The sequence below is a fragment of the Vanellus vanellus genome (assembly GCF_965231255.1).
Source record: "Vanellus vanellus genome assembly, contig: HAP1_SCAFFOLD_38, whole genome shotgun sequence".
Taxonomy (NCBI): Eukaryota; Metazoa; Chordata; class Aves; order Charadriiformes; family Charadriidae; genus Vanellus; species Vanellus vanellus.
The window spans coordinates 595,825-619,121 of NW_028126614.1; the positions used below are offsets into that span (position 1 = coordinate 595,825).

A 23,297-nucleotide genomic window follows, 5' to 3' on the forward strand; every position below is an offset into this window, starting at 1 on the left:
CCAAACCAACGCCTTCACAAAGCACTTGGCATAGGAGCTTCTCCCCACACCTGCAGCCCAGAGTGGGGTGGGGATGGGGTCAGCTCTTGCAGCCCCTTACCTTCAGCTTGTGCTCTTTCCTGTTGACAATGACAGCCGTGATCTGCTGGTCCATGAATATCAAGATGGTGCAGAGCAGAGCTGGGATGGGCGCGGCCAACACCGTCCACCAAGGGTTGGGCCCTATGGGGTTGACCAACCACCCGCGGTCGTCTCTGGTAGGCTGCAACAAAGCCAAAACACACATCAGGATCAACTCCCAGCCCAGCCACTTCACTGGCTTTGATTTTCCTCTCCATCGCTGTGCCGCCTCATCTCCTGGCCCTGCCTTCATGTCACCCTCTCCTACAGGGTTCAGCAGTGCCAGCGTCCTTGTCGCAAGCACCTATACATACTTCTGTAGGTATCAAGTTTTGGGGCTGGCTTCCTCTTTCCAGAAGGAAACAATGCACTCGGAGGTGGAAGAGGAGATGGTAACACCACCAGCATCCCCAGACTCAGCCCTGTCCTGTCCCAGCATCACCTTGTGGCATCCCCAAGGGCTGAAAGCAGCTCCACACCAAAACACCACATTACCTTGAACATGTGGGGGACGTGGAGCTTCGGCGATGGGATCCCAACCAGGAAGTCAACGAGCACCATGACGACAATGGTGAGGAAGACACCAAAGTCACTTACTGCAGACCGTACCTGGGGCAAGAAAGCAGAGCTGAAAGGGACAGCACAAACGGGGCCATACCGTGAGATGGAAAAGTTAAAGACATCAACAGCATTAAGGCTGGTAAACACATTCCCACCACTCTGAGAAGATGCAGCCAAATCCCTCGGTTAGATGCTGTTGCTGTGTTTGTACCTGCGAGATCTGGTGTCAGGCAATAAAATAAGTTTAATTAGGTGGAAAAGGGTGGTTTAAATTCAAACCTTAAAAAAAAAGCCAATAAATATTAAAAAATAAGGAAACAGACGTCTGCCTCTACAGCTGCACTCACAGCTACAATGGGAATAAGGCACTGAGGCATCATTTGCTCCTCAAAAGGAAGAAACAGTGTCTTTTGTGTCTTTTTCTATGGCAGCTCCTCATTTGAATCAACTTTCCCCTTGGGCACACAAGGTGAAAAAAAAACACAAACAAAAAAACAACAAACAACCAGCTTTGGAAGACCCGATTTCCCACTGCCTGGGCAAAAAAACGCTCCGGGGCAGGTCGCGGGGCAGGTGGGAAACTCTACGATCGTTTTGCACTCCTGGAAATGAGTGAGGGACATCCAAGTTTGGCCTTCAAGGTCCAATATTTCCCAGTTTGACCAAGCGGTGGCAAACACTGCTTAGTGCTCCGGGAAAGCCATTTTGGGAAATGAGTGTGGAGGCTGCTGCTGGCCACCGTCTTCTACCTACTCTGGTCGGGAAGTAGCGGCTGGTTTTAAACTTCTTCAATAAGCCCGACAGGACAAAGGTGGAGAAGAAGAGGATGCAGCACCAGAAGAGGACATCGGGCGTGTAGGGGCCATCGTGTCCACAGGCAGGTCCACGAAACTCTCCATGCAAATACCGACATTCCTGGGGAAACAGAGCATCAGGACACAAAGGTAGTGCACATGCGGCAAGGAAACCTCGGATAACTAGGGGGTTTGGAGGATCTTGCTCCAAGATCTGTGACCTCGGGACTGCTGCAGCTAGCGGAGATTTATATTTAACGATCAACAGCAGCTGAATAAGTGACACATGGAACTACACAGACAGCGGAGAGAGGAGATGTGATGGGACACTGTACCACAGACCTATGGCACATCCTCTGCTTGAACAGCAGGTAACCGTGGCTGAAGAAGACACCAGAGGGGAAGGAAACACTGGGAACTCTTGGGGAGAGTGAAAGAGGGAACGGGGAAGGAGGGCTAAGACAACAGTGACAGGAAAGGAGAAGAGACAAATTGTCCCTTCCCAGGGGCAGGCTCACAGGACATGGCCAAGGGGGGTGAAGATGTCCATAAGAGCGTCCCACCCTGTGCCTGAGCTCTGCTTCTAGCAACAATGGCCCAAGGGGCTGCTCAGACATGCAAGTTTATGCACGTACCTTCAGACAGCGCTGAGTAAGAAAGCAAGGCCTGGAGTTACTAGGAACCAATTAAGGAAGCTAATTATGGCCTTCAAGCATGAACTGAAGTCCTCCAACTTCTCCAATAACCAAAGCACCCACTGAACCTTGCTCCCAGACAGAACCGCTGTCCTGAGGATGACAGTTATTGCCCACCATGTCGGGGATGAGGTGGAGAGGTGGACTCTCCTTCCCAGGCCCAAGGAGGTTAAACACACTGAAGTAATGACTTTTCAGAGCAGTACTGGCACAAGTTGAAGCCCACCATCACCTGAAGGGCTCTGAGCTTTGCACCAGGCCAGTGCCCCTGGACCCCGCGGTCGCGGCACGAGGAAGCAGTGACTCGGGGCACTTACAGTCACCGTGAGGTTCTCCCAGGTGATGCCAGACACATTGATCTTGTTGCTCTCCCAGAACTGCAGGGTTTCGTTGCTGGGATGGGTCGGTGCCTCACACTTACAGCTGGGAGGAGAGAAGCCAAGACGGGGGTGAGGGGAAGGCGATGGAGGTGCAGCCCTGAGCTCCTGCCAAGGGGCAGCGGTGTTTTAGGAGGAAGAAACCCACTAGGAGATGGTGAGGAAGTCCAGCTTGCTGTGTGTGTGCACAGGGTAGGTCACTCGCAAGTGACTCAGCTTCTCCAGAGCCTCATAGATGAAGATGATGCAGATGAGGGAGGCGAAGGCTTCTTCGGTGAAGCGGGTGATGTAGCACACCAAAGAGCTAGCATCGGTGGCCACCAGCACTATGCAGAAGAAGGCGGTCCACAGACCAATGCATGCCCGGAGAGAGAGATAGGAGAGTGCGTAGTCCCTGGGAAAGCAAAAGAAAACGCAGGGTGGAGAGGGCAGCAAGAGACTCCAAGCCGTGCCTTCCTTCCGGGAAAGTCGGCAGCAATTCAGGAGCGCGTCAAGGCTGCGGATGGTAAATGCAGTTTCCGGTCCTACCACAGACAGCCTCAGGGCTGCGGCGCAGGGTGTGGGCCCGCAGGAGGAGAGGCTAATTATTTAATTATCCTTATTTAACAATTACCTTGTGTTAATGCCTCGGAGGCTAATTGAGGTCAGGTCCCTGTTGTGGAAGGTGGTGTTCTCCCACATCACCCCGATGCCCTAACAGCGAAACCGGCTGGGTTTGCACCCAGTTACCTGCTGCCAGCAAGTTGGGGCTTCATAATAAATTTAATTGCAATAAGGGGGTTAATCTCCCATCACAGTTGCCACAACAAAAAGACTGTCATGGAAAATATCCATTTCGCGTGAAAAGCTCCTGCTTTCTCAAAAATCATCAAAACATTGGACCAGAAAACTCTTTGGATATGTGGGTAAAATATATTTCCACTTCCAGTAAAAATCATGCAAAAAAGTGCCCGAGTTTGTACTGAGAGGAAAGCAAATCTTCCCTCATTCCCAAACCAGTCATTTGTCTCATCTTCCCTGTGCAGCCCATCTCGGCCATCCACATCCTTGTGGTTTCTCCTCCTCCTGCTCTTTCACTTTAACCCTAAAAACCCCGAACCACCCATCCATCCTTCAGAGACCGAGGGCTCCTGCACCGTCACATACTAAAGCAGCAGCGCGTGATGTCTGTGACACAGAAGACAACTTCAATCTACCAACTACCACTAAGAAAAACATCTTTTCTCCATCCCTGCCTTCTTCCAAAGGCGCTCGCAGCACCTGGCCGCAGCAGCCAGCCTTACTTGCAGAATTTGTAGAGGATCTTCTCGAACACGAGGACGGGGCCGGTGCTGCCGAGGATGGTGAGAGGTTGGCCAGCAAAGAGGGAATACACCACGCCGGTCATGGATGCGCCCAGCAGCGACTCCATGGCACTCTGTCCGGGGAAGAGAGGCAGCAGCGAGTAATTAAATCATTAGGGGGAAAAAAACAAGTGCAAATTCACTGCAGCAAGGACTTTTGCATGAGTGTTGTCCTCCCCCGTGCCACCCAACAGAGAGAGGTGCTCACTATGTGGCCGTTGGTCGCCTCCCCCAGCAGTCCCCCGAAGGTGATGATGGGGGACATGCAGGCACAGTAGAGGAAGAGGAAGGACGCCAGACACTGCAGGCTCAGACCATCCCGAAAGTCACTCCAGAACCAGGGGGCTTTTCGTTTCACATCCCGGATCAAACCTCCAAAGAGCCTGGAGGAAGGAAAAAAAAAAACCAAACCATTTTCGTGGAAGACAGCGTTAAGTTTTCTTGGCTGAGGAAGGACAATCACAAGCACAGAGTAACTTCCATTGCTAAAAAGAAGTCTCCTTCTCCCATTTTAGCCCCAGTAGAAACTGAGGCATACAAAAAACCCCTCCAACAAAAAGAAAAGGAGACCAAACCTGAGAGCCCGTCCCCTCTTATTGCAACAGTCCCTCACTTTGAGAAGCAGCAGAGCTCTACCTGGAGGTACTTACACATCTGCTTCCACCCCAAAGCAAGAAAACCTCTGTGCAACCATGCTGCGGCTCAGCCCAGCTGCCCAAATCTCCCACCCGCCCAGCCCAGGGGACCAAGCTGGGAACCTGGAGCCCCTTCACTGACCCAGTTAACCCCAAAACTCTGCTAGAAGGGAGGTGTGCGCTCAGATTTTAGGGGCAAACAGAAAAACACCCCACCAAACTATTTCAGTTCACACCTTCCTGTCCGCTCCAGTTCAGGACCGCTGTGCTTCTCCGGCTTGCTGTGAGAAGCGCTGTCATCGAGAGCTTCTGGCACCTTCCTTTTTTCCTGTTAAAATGGAAATAAGATAAAGATATGTCTTTGCAGCCACTGGCTTGTTTTGCTTTTTGGGCTGGGTACGTGACCTATGAATTTGGGCCCCTGAGCAGCACCCCCAGCCGTGCTGCCCTCCTGCCCATCCCCCTCGTGCCTCCTTCTGCCGCAGCACCCACCTGCGAAGGGATGTTTTTCGGGGGCTCAATTCGTATGGAGGGATCCCACTCTCCTGGCGGCAAAACCATGACCTGATCCAGAAACTCATCGATGCCAGCCACCAGGTCAGCCTGGTTCTTGGCTTTATAGGCAACGTCGTGGAAGACCTGCCGTAGGAGACAACCTGGTGAGAGCATGACCCATCTCGGATGTCCTAACCAGTGCAATAAGCTCTTGGCTAAATGCAAGGTCATTTCCCCCAAATCGCCTGTTGGAAGTGGCAGGAAATATTCCCCCCAAAGCAAAAATCTGTGCATCACAGTATTTGTAACCATCTCCACCAGGCTCCCGTCCCCCATGGCACACCACAGCCTTCTGCTTCAAGAGAAGTTTCACTGGCCCTGGCAATGCCACCACTGGGGACAGCGTGCTGGGGACCCTGGGGAGAAGGATGAGGCGCGGGCTGCAGCCCAGGTGGGATTTTAGCCTCCTGCAGGCAGCTAAGAGAGACAACAAACCCTCTTCCTCACTACTACAGAGACAGGGAGAGGTGAATAAAGCCCAAAAAAATGACCCGGAGATATCTCTTATCTTGTCACACCTCATCTGTCATGATAGTAGCCATGGACCTGCCGATCTCGTGGTACTGATGGGCTTTTCCTCCTGGTCCAAGCAAAACAAACAGGAACCTAGGCAAGAAAACCAAAATGAGAGAGAACATGGCCTCACTCAAAGGGCGCCCAAGGAAATCCCTGGGAGCTCCCACCCCAGAGTGTGGCTCCAGGGGGGACGTGTAGGCTCACTGACTCCGGTGATGAATTTGAAACGCATCAAAACCAAATGCAAATTTGAGTTTGGGGCCAACTTTCATTAAAATTGGCCAATGGGTTTAAAAGCTCCAGCAGGGAAGGGAGGAATGAAAGCACGGAGATGTGGGTGGGAGAAACGTGCTTGCTCCCACTGGCTGTGTTCTCGAGACACCCAACTGATACGTGCAATTTGGTGTTTTGTTGTGGTGGGTTTTTTTTAAATAAAAACTTTGCGCTTCTCATTCAGACCTCGTTGGGATGGGAACTTCCGTCATGCCCGAGAGGAGGACAGCCGGGGTCAGGCGGACAAATGCCACGATGGGCTGGCGAAGGAAATCCAGCTCTCCTACGAGCACGTTGCACGCTTCAGCCCCGGTGGGAATTTTCTTCATGAAGCGCAGCTCCGCCTGGGCACGACAAGGGATTTTCAGGCCATTACCCCAAAAGCAAAGCCCACAGCACTCTGCAGAACACTCTGCAGCCAAGTTTGCAAGAGCAAATCTGGCCTAAAAGCATAAGAAAGCTACGAGTGTCTCACCTTGCTTAGATCCATCGCATGGCTGTCACGGTTCACCCCATTTTTAGCTTCTGCAGTGGTGGGAGATGGATGAGGAATGAGTGTTTGGGTTGGGAGGAGAAAGAAAGACACTGAGAAAGACAGGCAAGGAGCAATTGGGACACTTCTCCTTTGCCGGGAGAAGTCTAATGGGGCCAAAGCCCTGCAGAAACCTTCACCTGGTGCCAAAGCCTGGCAGAAACCCTCACCGGGTACCAAACCCTGCAGGAACCCTCACCTGGCTTGTCGAGGGGATGCACGTCTAACTGCTTCTTGCTCATGTCAGCAAATGAGCAGACGATGGGGAGAAGGTTGTTTCTTTTCTTCTCGTTCTGATGGTGATGCTTCTTCAAAAGCACTTCTCGAACTTTCGCCCGCATGCGCTCATCAAACTCTGCAGACTGCTCTTGCTGGCCCAGGATCATATCTGGAGATGGCAACGGGAAACGAAGCCGTCAGAGCAGAAAGTCCCCAAGCCCCGACCCCTCAAGCCCCCGGCGAAGGCTGCACCACGCAGGATACCCTAACGCGGGCTCAGCCTTGCTTAGCAAGACGTTTTAATGCAGTTCAGCCTTTGCAGCGAAAGGAAGAATTCTCTTTTGCTAAAAGCCATCATCAAAGTGCTTATTCATCACTCCGCTCAGATAATTATTCCCAATCCTAGATAATGACATTTTTTTGCCCAATCTGGCGTTTCTAGACAGACTCTCTAGACTCGACACATTTCAACAAATTATAAGCAATCTCTAGCACAGACTTTCCCAGAGTTTCCTTTGCCCATCGACTGCAATTTGCCAAACACAGGGAGAAACGTGCTAAGAACGGCTCCGACTTCTCCAGCTCTTGCAAGGGCTGAATGGAGACCTGCCAGTCAAAGATAATTTCTCCAAAGCCGCTTTTTCAATTAACTTCAATTATCTTCCCCACAGAAATATGCTGCTTGGTCACCTGCCATATAAACTCTGCCTTTAAAGCTCTTAAATCCTGGATGTTAAGGCAATAGGAAAAAAACAAAACAAAGAATGGGAGGAAACAGCTTGTAGTAAGTAGCTTATTTAAGGAGGTTCAGCTCTTACGCAGACTCCGTGTTCCTGAGAGCAGCCTGCCAAGCCCTGACACTCCTTTCTGGCCAGAGAATATTCTCTAATCGCCTCTCTGACCCCACAAATTGCTTTCAAAAGGCTCCCATACTGGGAGAAAAAGCTGATGTGACTGTTGTACACCCAGTCTACATCCAAAAAGCAACCCACGATTTAAAAACACAGCACGACTTCTGGAAAAGGACGTGCCATTGGGGCAGGGTTTGATACGGGAGTGAAGGGCACCGCGGCAAATTGAGCTCAGCCGTTCCCGGCGGGACGCAGCGTGCTCAGTACCTGCGATCTCTTCGATGCTGTTGGCACAAACGTCCAGCAGCACCATCCCGTTGCTGATGCAGCTCCGCAGCTCAAAGAGGCTGTGCAAGGACAGCATGGCCACGTAGGGCTTGCTCCAGCGCTCGCCGCCATCTTCCACGTCCTCCTCAAACTTCAGCCACCTGCGGACATTGGGCACGATCAGCCCCGTTGCAAGAAAACAGCCTCAGCTCTGCAACCCCTTCGGTGCAGCTACGGGGTGGCAAGAGGAGAAGGCTCCGCGCATCGGCACCTGCAGCTGCAAAAGCTTCGCGTTCCGGAGAGCGGAAGGCAGAGCCCACGGCCGCCACCGCAGCCGGCGGCAGGGATTTACCTTGCCGTTTCCTTCCACTCGGCATCTTCACCCGCCTTCAGGAAGATCTCATCCAGCTCAGTGAACAAGTGGTGGGGAACATGCTGCTCGTCCTCCTCGGTGCTGAGGATGAACTGCACCCGCTGGGATGGGGTGTCTGGGGGCAGAAGATAAATCCCGTTACCACACCTGCATTCGACCCGTCACGCTCACACGCAAAGTGGCCATCGATCGGCACCAGTTCAGCCCTAAATATTGGGCTAGCCCCTCTCCCCTGGATCTGGCCAGGCTTGCACAGAGCCACGGAGAAGGAGAAGCATCTATTGCACCTCTGCATAAGGACGGGCCACTTTCCTTCCCCACGTTTCCATTTTTAAAGGCAGGATCCCTCTACGGAAGACCAGCCTCAATCCATTATGCCTTCAACTGCCTCCCAAATAATGCCACTTTCCCTCAGAAGAACAGCAAACCACACCAATCAGCCACACAGACCTGCTTGCAGAGGACCCCGGCACCCACGCAGCCCCGAGAAGGCTCGTGAACACTGCGGCGGGACTTACAGTGGTAGCCCTGCTCCATTGGGGCACAGTCCTTCTCCCGTTCCTTCTTCCGATGCTTCTGGCGGTGGGGTCGGTGGTGCCGGTGGCGCCGGTGGCTTTGCCTCACCAGCGGCATCCGCACGCCCACAGACAGGGTGCGGTGGCCTGCGAAAAAAGCAGTGTTCGCATCACTCTCGATATTGCGGAGACGGTTGACGCCGCTGCCACGATTAAACCAGCGCATCCATCCCAGGAGGAAACACCAACTTCTCTTCATTTTAGTTTCACTGCATCCCTGAATGTCAGAGACACCCTTTTTTCCAAGCCTGTTTTACTCTAACTTTGCAACAACAGAGCAACAACAAGCGATGGCTCCGGGTCACCTAAAAGTGCCCTGAAAATATCAACCCTTGTCTAAAATTCCAGCTTTGGCTGGACAACACTCAGACCTGCTCATTAAGCAGCGACAGAAGGTAATTATTTTTAAAATCTTTGTATGGCACAAGGCAACAAGAGGAGATCCAATCAGTCCTGTGATAATGAAGTCTGGAACAAAAAAAAAAGAAAATCACAGCCCTGTGTCTGCAGCCATCAAATTATTCTCCTGACCTCTCCAAGCCAAGAGCAGCCTCTGAGAAAACAAGCTGGGAACTACCAAGCTCTGTGGCCAACGCTCACACCGCAGATGCCATGGGGGCTTTTTCCCCTCTGTCTAAAAGCCATAATATTAAAACAATGTGAAAATAACTGTGCTTGTTTATTTAGAAGCACGCCACGTTTCGCTGCAGGTGATGCATACGCTGAGCACAGGACGCGGCAGGGACTTAGCGCGACGGAAAAACGCGTGAGGCTGGTGGCACCTCTCCCGACTCACCTTCCAGCTCCTCCTTCTCATAGTGAATAGTGACAGCGGTGCTCGTTCTTCCCTGGTCAATCACCGCCTCCTCGTCATGTCTCTGTTTAGTGAGGAGAAGAAGATACAAGTTGGGACCAGGTGAGGAGAGCTCCCTTACGTCCTCCCAGTCATCACCCATCCCTGCGGCCACGTGAGCCCAAGAGCATCACACCTCTGCGTGTCTCCTCCTCCAGGCACAGCCCTAAAAACACGGACTTGGAGGTTTTTATTCCCATACCCAAATAAAACCACCTGTAATGTCACCTGTATTGTATATACCGTGAGTCTGGAAGGATTTACTAAAAGGGGAGACAGTTGAGTGTTTCAAACCAAAACCAAACCTCCTGCTTCGTTCTTGTGGTTCCTTTCGAAAAATTAAAATTAAAAAAGGGATTTCCAAACTGGGGGTGGAGTGGGGTGGGGGAACCCAACTCCACACTTTTGAGCACAGCCAGTTTCATTCTCCAAAAGTGATACCTGCAGGACTCACTAGATGGCACTTGGCCACAGGACATGGCCACCATCAACCTCCAAAGGCCCTCAAGAATCTGCAAGGGTGAAGCTTCGACTTCAGCCCAACCAGGCTCGGGCTTCTCTTGCTGCAAGCCTGCTTTCCACACAAAACTGCGTTTTTCTCCTCAAAAGAAAAGCCAAAGACTAACAGCTAATGCCCTCCTTGGCTGAAATACCACTGCCAGCGCTGCACAAAGAGCATCTGTGCCTTAAAAGCTGAAGGAGAATTACAGGCGTTCTCTTCTCCCCTTGCCCCTGGGCTGGGGAAGGGCATCACCGGGATCACCACGCTCAAAGAAATAAAAACCCAACCACGTCTCACACTCGAGTCGCAACTGCAACTTTGAAAGGGCCTCCAGGAAACCCTTCTCTTTAGAGAAGAGCAAAACACCAGAAATCTGCTTTTTATCCCCCAAATCCCTGCTTCGACTGAATGGCATCATCTGCTGCCGCGCAGCAGCGACACTCGGGAAGCTCACACCTCCCGCTCACCAGTTAATTTAATGAGCAAAAGGAACAAACGTTCCCATCTGGGAATGAGTTTTTTCTGGCCCCCGAGTACTAATTTCAAAGCCGACTTGCTGCGACCTCCCCGCCACCTCCCGGCACTCGCCCGCGTCACCCGGCAGCCGGATTATGACGCGCCTGTGGCTTTCCCGTCCTCTCTCCCACGCCGATCTCCGCCACCCTCCGTCCCTTCTTAGCAATGCGTCTACTCCCCTCCAGATTTACCGGAAAAAAAACTCAAAAACCCAAACCCCATCCTCAGAAAAGGCACGGGACAAAAGGGGCTTAATCAAATCGCTTTAAATGGCAATTTTAGTAAAATCATTACTTAAGTAAAACACCAATTTGAATTAAATCACAATTTAACTAAAATCGCCACCGAAATAAAACCCCAATTTGAATTAAATCACTGTTTAAATTAAATCGCAACTTAGATACAATCACAATTGAAATAAAATCGCAATTTAAATACAATAGCAAGCTTGAGTGTGTTACAGGGGTGTCAGAGTGGGAATAAACGGAGCGATTTGGGCATCACAGCTCCCCAAATCCCCCCCGAGCAACATGGGGAAAGTCTGCTTCTCTCTCAGAAACCATTTTGGCTCCGTGCTCCCACCCACGATGCTAAACCTGCCCCCGGCAGGGCACAAAGCATCGTCCCCCCGCATCCTTCCCTGCTCTGGCGACATGCCACTGGGATTTTGGGAAGTCTCCCCCCCTTTTTGGGGGATGCGCAGACCCTCGGCACAGCCCTCCCACCTGTAACTCTTCCAGAAGTGTCATTTTGGGACGCTCCTCCTGCTTCATCCTCAAGTCGGTCACCAGTTTTGGGGGATAACTGAGCCTCCAGATCAATCAGAGGACCAAACCCTCCGACTGCAGCCCAGTGACTCCCAGTCTGCACCATCTCCAGCACATAAACAGCGACCGTTGCTGGGATCGGAATGTTCAGGGTGACCCCGGCAGTTATTTAAAGCTATACACCCCAATACTGATCCCGCTTGGAAAACTTAGCGGATGGGGAGAAACCTGCTCTGTTTTGAGGAAAAACTCTCCAGAATAGTAAAGGGGTGGAAACGCTGCATCTCGGCAGGGCAAAAGGTGTTACACAGTGTTTGGGTGTATTTGAAAGCCCAAACTGCCAAAAGACCACGTGAGGCACAAACCATTGGGGAAATGCCCGTTATGGGGCAGCCCTGATTTTCATCAACATTTCCTGCATCAAATCAGGGTGTTTCAGGGAGGTCTCCCTTCGGCACAGCCTCCGTCCCTTCGCGGCTTCCATAAACCCTCGTTAGCCAGACCAAGTCCTACGCCGTACGGAAATGTCCAGGGAAGCCCCATGTTTTACTCTCCTCGCTTCCGCCAGCTATCTCCAGCCCTACTTTATGTTCCGAGCGGAGCTAATCCCTCATTTCCAGCCTACAGATTCATTTGCTGTCATGAACTTCCTCCCCGGCGCTGCTCAGCACAAAGGTTGACAGCCCCAGCTCGCCCTGAAAGGTGACATGGGATGTAAAATAACACAGCGAAGGAGGGTGACAATGAGGTCTAATCCGTTAAAATCCCATCGGGATCCAAGCTCAGATCTCTGCTGCTTTTTTATTATTTAGTATTAAAGCTTCAGGCGCAAAGACAGGAGAAAGAAGCCAAGTGGGTCCGTGGCAAGATGCTCCGAGCATCCCATCGCCCTTCCCCAGTTGTTGCAGCATCCCCGAAATCGCAGCAAACCTCGCACAGAGATGCCACCGAAGGAAACGGTGCCACTCAAAACCCTCTTTTTCCCGATTAAGCCACTCAAATGGACTCAGAAAGGTTATTTCATTGAGGAAATGGCTGGAGGATTTAAGGATTTAATAAGTCTATGGGATCTGTGGATGCGTGGGCTTGGGATGGGACGGAGCAGGACAGAGAGATGCCTCCAGAAAGCGAATTATCCCATCCCAGGATGGGTAACAGCACTCACAGACGTTTCGCCTTCCCTCTTTGTCCTTCGCCACCGCTGCCAGGCGCCTGGAAAACATCAAATCATCGAAACGGGGCTGGGAAAGGGGATGGCGAGCTCACTTTTGAGTTTCGGAGCAGAGGGTGTTGTTCCATCTCAAGAAAACTTCTCCAAATTATTATTTTGCTGCAGGGTTTTTTGTGTCCCAGCAGGAGAGAGAGGGACTTTTGACTGTCCTGCCTCAGTTTACCTGTCTCAGTGCAACTCTTCCGGTTAGAAAGAAAAATCTTTCCCTGGGGAAGCTTTGGTGTAATTGAGGATAAGGAAAAGCACAAAGCAGAGGTTCAGGTCCGGCTTTGAGTCCTCCCGGTGCCGGGGGAGGCCAAAAGCATCGCACGAGCAGGCAAACTTCCCACCTCGGCCCCCTCATCCCGTCACACACAAGCTGGACTGGCCACCAGCAGCAGGAGGGAGGATTAATGTAATTAATCTCGCACAAAGTGTAATTAAAAACACTGATCCCAGTGTTATAAGGGGATGAGGGGCCAAACTGGGGGAGCTGCTCTGGTGGCGGAGCAGGAGACCCCCCTCCTCGCCCCTCTCCATCTCCATCCTACCCAGACGAAACCACCGGTCCTGTGGCTCCCTCCTTTGCTATCGTGGGGGTCAGCACCATCCCCTGCGGGGACCCCTCCGGCTCCTGAGCCAGGATTTGGGCTGTGACAGGGACTGGACTCGGGAGAGGACACATCTCCAGAGCCCCAAAGTGGGGCTGTGAGGGGGGGACACACACAGGTCACAGATGAGCATCACCAGGACGTGACCATCATCCCTTGCTGGCGGAGACGCAAATTCCTCTCAGTCTTTCACCCGAAAGACTACACGTCACTAAAGAAAGACCGAAAATCTACACGTCACTATCACCTAAGGGGGAAACACTATTAAATACAATACCTTATTCTCTGCTGTTCTTATCTTCTGGGTCTTTCTGGAGCGGGGGCGACCTCGTGGTGGTGGACCCTCCGCAGAGCTCAGGCGCTGCTGGAGGCGAGAGATGGTGGGTGGGGTTTTCTTAGTGGTGGAAAGGGACCTGGTTGCTGGGCTGCACCGGCAGTTGCGCAGTTGCCAACGGGAGGAGGTCACCCTCTGGGCTTCTGCCGGCTTCGCCACCCTTTGAAGACGTCTCCAGGGCCTTCCGATCCTGCCGTGGGCGATGGTATTTCACATGCGCGTTCCTCCCGTTGACTGTCCCAAACACCCTGGAAGGGAAAAAACAAACGGGGATTTTTAACTCCTTTTTTAAGAAAAAAAAATTTGTTAGACGACGTTTCATTATTTCTAATTTTGTGAGTTTCTTGTGCGTTTTGCTGTGTGGTGCCACACAGTCTCTATCAGTACCCCCGTCTGGGTGGGACCTAGGTGGTTAAACACGGCAGATCATTGGGGATTAAAATAGGAGAATTAACATCACGATGGATTAAAATCGGGTCGGACTGAAACTCGAGTGGCTCTGTGTGGCACGAGCAATGTCGCTTGGCACGAGTGACTGCAGCGCGGGAGCCCTCGGGCCGCAAACCGCAAGAAGGAACTTCAGTGGAACCTTTCTCTCAGCCAAACAAAGGAGAAACGCTGGGATTCTCACCCAAGGAGATGAACTGCCCTGAGCCTGTAATGGAAGGAAAGGGCCTTCAAAGAGAGAGAGAGAAACCGTTGTGGCTGCAGTCAGCGGGAGACGGAGGAGCCCCGAGTGCAGGGGAGACGGGAGGAGGATGGAACTGAGCAGGAACAATCCCGACAGGTTCGTTGCTCCAACAGGCGCAGAGGAAAAGCGGCTATTAAACAAATGGTGGTGACAACACGTGGCCATGTGCGGCATGGGACAGGTGCCCCAACACCTCAGGGAAGAGACCGTGAGGCCTTCAAAGGCACAGGAAAACACAGCGGTTTCAGCTAAAAGTCCAACAAAAGCAGCAGGTGGCGGCGGGACAGGGGGAATCCTCCAGCTGCCCTTAGTTCTGCTCCCCCCCAGCCATCTTGGAGAGTTTCCATCTGTTTGAGCCCAAAGCAGTGAGTTTCAAGAAGAAAAAGCGAGCAGCTCACCTTCCACACTGCCCGCAGGGAAACCCAGCTGCATCGCCTGCGCCTCCAACCCCGCGCGGAGCGTCCCCGGGATGGCGGGAGGGACTGCCTGTGCCACGGGGCGTCTTTTCGCTGCTCTTCTGCTTCTTGGTGGGCCCAAGCCGGCGCCTCTTCTTTGGGCTGCAACCAGCCTGTAAACCAGACAGCTTGTGCTCATTTCTCCTGCTCCTCAGCAAGGGGGACAGCTAAAGCGAAAAACTGGCTGGAAACATCCCCAAACGGCCCAGGCAGTGAGGGGTTTATTTGTGTGCTGGGTGGAACGCGTTCTATCAGCCCCAGCCTGCCCCGCTGAGCTCCTCCAAACGCTAAAACAGCCAAAACAATGCTGAAATTCGACGGGGAGGATGGGGTGCAAAGACAGATGGTGAAAGAAAAACCATATTATTTCTACTGTCCTCAGCAGAACAGTAGAATTACAGAGAACTGAAGTGACATGCTTACCCAGTGGCTGCCATCAAAAAAAAACCCTAAATAATATGTATTTCTGTGAACCACATTTCTGCTTCCTGGCAAGGAACATTTTGGCAAGACCCACACAGAGGCGGATCACCGGCAGTTCCTGTGACGGAGCACTGGGACGTCATGAAACATCCCCGAAAATCATCAGAAGCAAGTTTAATGCGAAGGGGATCGTTTCCCAGAGCCCGAGACAATGCGTCCATGGGGCATCTCGCACCCACCCCCGGCAGTTCTCTTACCTTCTCTTCAGCCGCCTCCACCTCATCCGTGCCTCGCTGGAGCCTTTTGGCTGTCTGTCCTGGTCGGGTGGCGCCAAACCTGACGTGTTTTTTCCAGGTGTAGTAATATTCCACACACTGGGCCACGGTCTTCGTCTGAATCTGTCAGGAAAAAAACAGAAGCGATCGATGAGGGAAATACTGCAGGAAAACACTGAAGGCACAGACCCACAACAAATCTATCCAGTGCTCTTTGTCTGTCCCCCCCTGTGTCTGCAGTCCCCACAGCACAATGCACAGGTGAGATCAGGCCGAAAACGAGCCCCCTTCTTCTGAAAGGGCCGTAAAGAAGCCTTGGGAGGGCAGAACTGTACGTTATACGCCGATGGTCAGCGGAATGTGTCATTATTCTTTTAATATTTCCCATATTTTGTACCGGAGAGATTCAATTTCTTTGGTAATTACACATTAGGAAAATTATGTTTCGTACCGGTGTCTTTTTAGCATGAAGCTGCATCCCAAGGACAGGATTCCGACACGCTGTTCAAAAGATGACTTTTCTGGGTTAAAACTCCCCTCCACACTAACAACCCGCAACCCGCCTTGGTCTAACGGCTTTACCTTCTTCTGGATCAGGTGGAAATTCTTCTTATGCACATAAAAAGCCTCTTTAAACAACTGCTCCTCCAGGGGCGTCCAAGTGTCTGAGCCTGGGAAGAAATAGCCACGTGCAAATGATTAGACCACTCGCAGCCTACCTGAAATCCGCACAAGTTATTCATCACACATCCACATCTCTCCTCCTGTGGAAAGTGATTAGCCAATGCCGCAGGGAGTTCGTTAGCACGAGCAGTTATGGCTGCCAGCAGAGCTGCCGTGAAGCCGGCGTGTGAAAGGAGAAGCGTACAGCAGCGTGGGGCATCACTGTACAGGACAGCAGTGGGCTGGAATACAGGGACAAGGCACTCCCCATGCCAAAAGACCCCCGGAACAGATTAAAACAACTATTTTCCCTGCCCCGAAGAACATGAACCGTTGCTCGCACGTTTTTAAAAATCACTTCTTTCAATCAGAACAAAGGGAACGGCAGTACCCGCTCGCATTCCTGGAGAAGCAACAAGCTCTGCTTCCGCTTTACCTGCGTAATGATAATCAGCCAGGGGATGGGATTCAGGTCGCTGGGGTGCCCCAGACTGCAACATCTCCAGACCCTCCTGCAGGAGTTCAGAGAACAAGACTTAGATTCCCCCTCAGGAGGGACCTCAACTCTTCAGCCCACTGTAGGAAGACGGTGCTCAGTCGATGCTCAGCAACAGCGCGTCGGGGTCACCTCCGCCCACGGCAGTCGATGGGAATATTTCCTCAATCCACACTGATGTGTTTTAAGAAACCAGAACCCGCGCAGATCTCCGGGGACCAAGCTGTGGCACCCCAACGGCCACTGCTTGCTGCTGGAGTCCTTCTGGGCTCGTCCCCGCTGCAGGCAGAGCTGCCTGCAGGAGTAGGAGGACTTCTATTCTCCAAATTGTCAGAATTGACAAGAGACAGAACAAGCTCTTATTGATACACAGGGTCTGTCATCCCACAAGACCTTAATGCAGACGGCGGCCAACAGGCAGCACGCAAGAACTCTGCCCCTTTAGCAAAGGGATTCGAGCCTGCGGAACAGAAAACTCAGGAGCGACTCCCAGCTCACCCCAGTAATTAAGTCTGTCCTACTCCAGCAGGAATTTGAAAATAGCTGCTTCTTACCAGGGCTTCATGCAGGCGGTGCAAGGCGTGCTCCAGGTTGCCTCTTCCCCCCGGCACCACATTGGAGCAGGCGAAATTGAGCAGATTTGTCACTAGAAATGCAACAAAAACCAACAGAAAGTCAGTTCCCATCAAGAAAGAGGAAAAGGTACGATACAAGGCCGAGGGCAAATAGAGCACACAGACTGGAGACCCAGAAAAGCCACTGCAAAAAAGGCAGGTTATCCACTATCGCTCTCTCTCCCTTCAGAGCAGCTTTGGGACCAGAAGCTCCAGAGACAGATCTCCCCTCTACCGAGGTCGCTGCAGTTGAGGTGGGACAGCTACAAACACCCCTGACCGTCTCTCCCAGAGGACGCGACTGAGAGTGCCACCAGTTATCTGTTCACTGTCCCATCAGATCTGAGCACCCTCGGGTGCTACCAGCCACGAAGGCAGTCAAGGAAAGGAGGGAGAGGGTCCCAACGGACAAACAGCTGCTGTGAAAACGTGCAGTTTTCGACCCTTAGTATCTCGGGGGGGAACTGACAAGAAAAGCATTAAGAGAAACCTCTGTCCTGTGTTTCCGGGTTCGTTGCGATGTCTCCCCAGGGCTTCCACACTAGCGACGCTCCCTCCTCCTCCTCTTCCAACCGGGATCTGTCCTGCAGGTCTGGGATCTCGGCCTGAAAGTCGCTGCCAATGTTGACATGACTGAAATTGTTAAGGCAGAGGAGGTGAGAAAGCAGAGCTGGGAACAGCACGATAGCACGCACCCGCTTCGAAGGAGGGGACGTGTCAGGTATGGCAGTTATTTCCCAGCACAGCATCACCAACTGCCCTCTGACAACTCCCACAGCCCCTTCTCGCCACCAACAGCATTACCGTTCCAGCACGTGAGCCCTTTTGCGCCCCATCGGGCAAGAAAATTGCCGCTTCCTTCCTCAAAACGCTGAGCAAACTGGCGAGGTTCACTCCGAGAGCCACAGCCAGCAGCAGAAGAGCTGCGACGGTGGGCCAAGACCACCGTCGGAATGTTGTGTAGAAGGCGGGAGGCCGGCAACCGGCATCATGAGGTCAGCCTGAGTGGCAAGCCCAGCCTGGGCTAGCTCTGGCCATTTCTGGCCAGCACAGGGGTATACTCCAGCCAAAAATAACCCTCCATTACCCTCCGCAGTGCTGTGGGGCAGTGGGAGAAGTGGCCGAGCCACGGGGAGAAGGTCAATGGCAACAGCGAGGGCTGGCAGAGCCCCGGCGCCGAACCAACCACGCACCCATTCCTCAGCCCCCTTTCCCCAGGGTTTGTGGTTATTCTGACTGCTGGGCCGGAGCTCATGGCCCAATGCGGATTTTAGAGTCAACCTTCATCAGCCTAAACAAAAAGTCCCCGGCCATACTGCCCAAAAGATATATGAAAAAACCCACTCACAGTAAAAATCATCGAGACCATCCTTTAGCCTTCCTCGCTGCCCTCATCATTGCACACCGCTCCCCATTCTCCCAGAATTTCCCTCTTTTCGGGGAAATCTCTCACTGGACACAGAAGGTGTGGCGATGGACCCTCCGGATCTCCTGGCACAGCTGCCCCTCACCTGGGTTACAGTCGGCCCCGCAGGGATTGAGCCGTTTGGGGCTTTTTCCAAGCCAAAGCCAGGAGCGGAGCAAAACCCTGGTGGGCTGTTTCAATCCCCTCTGCCACAAAAGCAATCCCAAAGGAGAAAGGCACATCCTTTTTCACTTTTCCAGACTTTCTTTGCAAGGCACGAGTCTTTTAACAATATAGTATAATCACCGTCAACGTTAGATCCGCACTCGCATTCCCTCCGTAGAGCTCACTGCCTGTCTAGCTGGGAAATCTCTGCCGTTCAATTAGCCGCAAAAGATGGGAACTGGAGAAAAATCCCCAGCGGGATATCAATCCCCGGCGTTATCAGGATACAGCCTGAAATAAGAGAGGTGGTTAAGATCCCTTCTCCTTCCAGCGACTACGTGAATAGCACCCATTGACAAATACGTACAAATATTTGTTTCAAAGTTACAGATGTCACTTTTTAATCGCGACACCGAAAAGGAATGACCTGCATGAAAAGTTCCAGGAGCGTTTTCTTCCCATACCGTGCTGGAATTTCTGAAAAATCCCATTTCCTGCACAGAAAATCGCATCATTTGTGGATAACAAATGGCGAACTCAGCGTTTGGGGAAGGTGAGCTCCAAAGTGCTGGGGATCCATCTCTCCATTCACAGGAGGAAGATAGCAAAGCCAGTAAAAGCTTCCCAGCACAGCATCCTTACTGCCTGCCTGTTCCTATAGCCCGGGAGATCCTCGGAGCCTTCCCACAGGGAAAGGGAGGAGGGGGCTGACCACCAAGGCTGGCTGGACCGGGTAACGATTGTCACCATATTCGTTTCTTGCCAAAGAACGATAAAATTCATCCATCTAACGATATAGCAGGTCCCTTCCCAGCCATGGTTCCAGCGCTGGAGGAAAGGTGCCTCTCCCGAGGCCGCATTGGGATGGCAGTGCTGCACAGAAGGACAGAGAGTATCAAAATCTCTTTATTTCTTCCAGGGAAAAACTTGCTTTCTCACTCAGTAAAGGACAAGCTCCCCAGGCTGGGCAGGAAGGCGGCACAGCCACGATTTATTTACAGAAAAAGGACCAGAGAGGTGTGCGGCCCCTGTGCCCAAGGAAAGCGGCCATTGCCAAAGCAGAGGGAAGGACGTGTCTCATCTTCAGCAGAGAGAACCGAGTCAGACTCACTCTAAAAAAAAAAAAGCATTAACCACAAAATTAGCTAATGGCTTCCCAAACCTGAATTCAGGGCCTGCCTCCGTGATTATAATATAATAATGGTCTTAACAGGCAGGCAGCTCACCAGGAATGAGATGGAGAGTGACCCCCATATTCCCCTGGAAACCCTTCGATGAGGCAAATCCCTGAACGCCCTCCCAGATTGTCGGTTCTTTACCTCCACGAGGAACTCGTGGCCTTTTATTGTCATATTGGGTGACCAGAACAAGCCCCGCCATTCCTTATTCCAGCCTTAACAGCCTTCAGCGTTTCACTCTGGTCACCTCCGTGTCCCACTTCCATCCCTGCACAATTTTTGGGATGGCGACTGAGAAATTAGGTCTTGTGGTTCCCATTGAAACACCCATTAATTCATACAACCAAAAGCTAGGCAAATGAAAAGGCCATGTTAAACCTCAGCCCCCAGGGAAAAGAAATGTGCCCGACGAGGTGCTAAAAGGCACTCTGGCAAACCACCCCCCTCTCCAAACTGCAGTTTGCTCCAGGAAACTGACAAGTTTTCTTCCTCTGCGGCCTTAGCGAGGCTGTAGATTTTTCCACCCTGCAGGGAAAGAAACAATCCTCAAAAGCAGATGTCATTCTGCCTGCAAGGAAAGCTTTAAAATAGGCATTCTGCCTTTAAAAAAAGAAAAATAAACGGAACATCTGAGCTGGTTTCTCCATGAAAATAACACTTTGCACTTGCACAGCAAAGCAACGCTCATTAACCAATCTTGCAAAGCTTCGCAGGCATTAAGAAACACTCCGCATAACACATGTGTGTGCACAAGCTGTGATGGAAATGAGCCACGCTCCCATTCCTCGGCTCCAGAGCTCCGGCGATGCCGGGATCATGCCGACCCTCAGCCGCTGCGGGCATCAGCTAACACCCCGCTGCCGGGTCAGTGACAGGAATCTGGGAGCAGGAAGGGGATTGTACCACCCAGGCTCCCCAAAATCCCCCGCACTTAAGAGGAATGCAAATCTCAGGCTCCCCTAAGCCAACACATTTCTCACCGTGACCGCTGCACTAACACCCAGAGCAGTTTTTAAGCAGCACGCACCAGGTTTAACCTCTGCACCTGAGAAAGTCCCTGTCCTGAGGGCTGCCGGTCCCCTCGGCCCAACGCAGGAGGCAGCAGCAAACCCCTCCAGACAGGGCAAGAGGTGCTTGTAAGAGTGACATCCAGCTAATAACCAAAAAGCACTTAAACCAACCCCAAACTTTGGAGACATTTAGTCTCGGGCCGGCAGCAGCATGTTGCTCAGTAAGGCACACTTCCACGACTCCCCTCAATTAACCATCACCTCCAGAGCCCCATCTCTGAAGGTGAGAAGTTCCTTTAGGTTGACTCTTGACGTCCCTTTCCCTCCCACAGGCAACGAGACCCCAAGTATTGCCACTTGAGAGTGCAGTTCCCCTTCCACGGGCACCCAGCTCGCTCTGCAGTTTTGGATTATCACCGACCTCTGTGCCAGCTCCACCAAGAAGCCAGGTGAGAGGCTCCGAATCACGTTACTAAAGATCCCAAGGCTTGACCTTGTTCAATTTATTTCTAAACCTTTGGCCCTGGATCAATGAGTTCGTTGTTTTCAGAGAGTTCCAGATTTAAGCGCTGAGTACTGTTATTGGTGAATCCAGAACTGTCAACAGTGATAAAAAACAGAGTGCAGGAAGACAGTAAGGCCTCCGAGTCCCAAACTCAAATAACAGATGGCTAAAAGGGAAGGAGGAGCACACAGACATACTCGAATCCTGCTGAAAATAGTCAGCCATGGCCAACAGGAGCCGAGGAGGCAGTGGCCGTGGCCACCTGGCTCGGGGGAGCCGCGCAGCTCAGCACGTATTTCGAGAGCTTTTCAGAACAAGTAATAAAAGCTTGACAGCAGCAGGGAGTGCGGGAGTCGCGGCAGCAGTTGCATCGATAAGCAATCTGTGCAACACTTCCTAAAACAGGGGCTGCCCACAATCAGAAGTTGACTCTTTGGTACAAACTCCCTCCACACCAGTCATCACACAGGGGAAAAAAAAACAACCAAGCTATTGTAGGGCTCAGTATTACCCATTTCTCTGCAGCTGGACAGAAATACACACTTCTGCGGCTTTTCCCACACTGGAAAATTCAAAGCATTAGTACTAATAAAAAGACTTCTTTTTCTAACGCCTCTGTTGGAGGCCTCCGGCCCGTGGTCTGCAACGAGCGAATATCCACACAAAAACAAGCCCCCAAAGTCCCACAAAGCTGCTCTACCTCTTACGGTTTATTGCTGGGGTCCCCACCAACACCTAAACCCACGTCCCACCCCCCCCACGGTACATCCTTTGCCATTTTGAACTTTGCTGCAAAACATTTTACCATTTTTCCACCCCTCTTTCTTGGGAAAAGACAGAGGGAACGAGACAACTCCAAACCGCTGTTTTATTTGACCTGCAGCGATTCGACAACCCCAGAACTTCCCGCTGGATTAGGCTTTGGGAAACAATTCAAGGGTCCCCAGCTACAAGTAAGGACCACGAGTAAGGAACGAGCCGTTACTAACTGGCAAATCAGTAGAAACACCAGCCCCAATCATTAGGAGAAAGTCTCATTTTTCAGTCATGGGTTTTCACAGGTTTTGTTTTCAAGCCACCCAAACAGGGCGCGCTTTTAGAGCCATCAGCAATTAAGTTCTCCGTCCCCTCCAGAAAAGCCTTTTCCTAAAGGCGCTCTCCTTCCAAGGGCAGACCCACAAAAAGAAGCCCTCTCTGCTTAATCCATTTCACAGAGAATTTGAAATGCAAACAAGAATTAAACAGGACGTCTTTTCCCCGCTTCAGGGAAAGCCACTAATATAGACCTTGGCAACAGATTTAGCAAATCTATCATTGTAATGCCTTTGCATTGCCCATTTCCACCTGGAGAGAAGGCTGAAAGGACTCATAAAAAAAACCCAAACCAACCACAAAACATATTCCTGTCTAGGGGGTAATTTTATGAAACGATTTGAACATCTTTTTACAGGTACAAGGAAACAAGAAACATTCTCGAGGTGCAAAAAAAAAATCACCTATTCACCTCTTTACCCCAAAGATCTTTTCACCACACGGATTCCACCACCAATACTCAGCTGCTAAATATCCCCGGCTGCTGCCGATCCATAAGAAACCCTTCAAAATACAAGAGAACACCGAGCCCGGCGCGCTGACGGTGCTGCCAGGGCTGTGAGTCGGAGCTGGACGGATTCGCAGCCCCTGAGGTTGAAATCAGCCCCACGTTTAGGCACAACCCGGGGTTTTAAGCCTCGCTACAAACCAGCCCCCCGCTTTTCAAGAAAAACAGGGAGATTCACCTCAAAATAAACCACGTTCTCAATGCCGAAGGGGCGCTGGTGCATGGCCGCCGCCGCCCTTAGGGCCAGTTCCATGGGGCTTCGCTTGACCTGGAGCAGAACTCGCGGGCGTGAGGACAACGAGCCTCCTACACAAAATCTGAAAAAAGGAGAAGTTCAA

The 23,297-nt window shown here is 51.8% G+C and overlaps 1 protein-coding gene across 1 annotated transcript in view; it reads right to left on the reverse strand.

The window, feature by feature from the left end:
* The window catches only part of LOC309684883 (electroneutral sodium bicarbonate exchanger 1-like), a gene marked incomplete at both ends in the record, with an annotated part of 191,703 nt that overhangs the window by 5,061 nt on the left and 163,345 nt on the right, over positions 1 to 23,297 (reverse strand). The window contains 17 exons of the mRNA XM_082500727.1: positions 101 to 262; positions 616 to 729; positions 1,435 to 1,596; positions 2,488 to 2,593; positions 2,696 to 2,941; positions 3,831 to 3,964; positions 4,099 to 4,273; positions 4,762 to 4,853; positions 5,018 to 5,164; positions 5,599 to 5,686; positions 6,056 to 6,213; positions 6,345 to 6,454; positions 6,601 to 6,789; positions 7,739 to 7,899; positions 8,091 to 8,226; positions 8,630 to 8,773; positions 9,483 to 9,564. Of these exons, the coding sequence (XP_082356853.1) occupies positions 101 to 262; positions 616 to 729; positions 1,435 to 1,596; positions 2,488 to 2,593; positions 2,696 to 2,941; positions 3,831 to 3,964; positions 4,099 to 4,273; positions 4,762 to 4,853; positions 5,018 to 5,164; positions 5,599 to 5,686; positions 6,056 to 6,213; positions 6,345 to 6,454; positions 6,601 to 6,789; positions 7,739 to 7,899; positions 8,091 to 8,226; positions 8,630 to 8,773; positions 9,483 to 9,564 (2,406 nt within the window). The remainder of the gene's footprint in view (positions 1 to 100; positions 263 to 615; positions 730 to 1,434; positions 1,597 to 2,487; positions 2,594 to 2,695; positions 2,942 to 3,830; positions 3,965 to 4,098; positions 4,274 to 4,761; positions 4,854 to 5,017; positions 5,165 to 5,598; positions 5,687 to 6,055; positions 6,214 to 6,344; positions 6,455 to 6,600; positions 6,790 to 7,738; positions 7,900 to 8,090; positions 8,227 to 8,629; positions 8,774 to 9,482; positions 9,565 to 23,297) is intronic.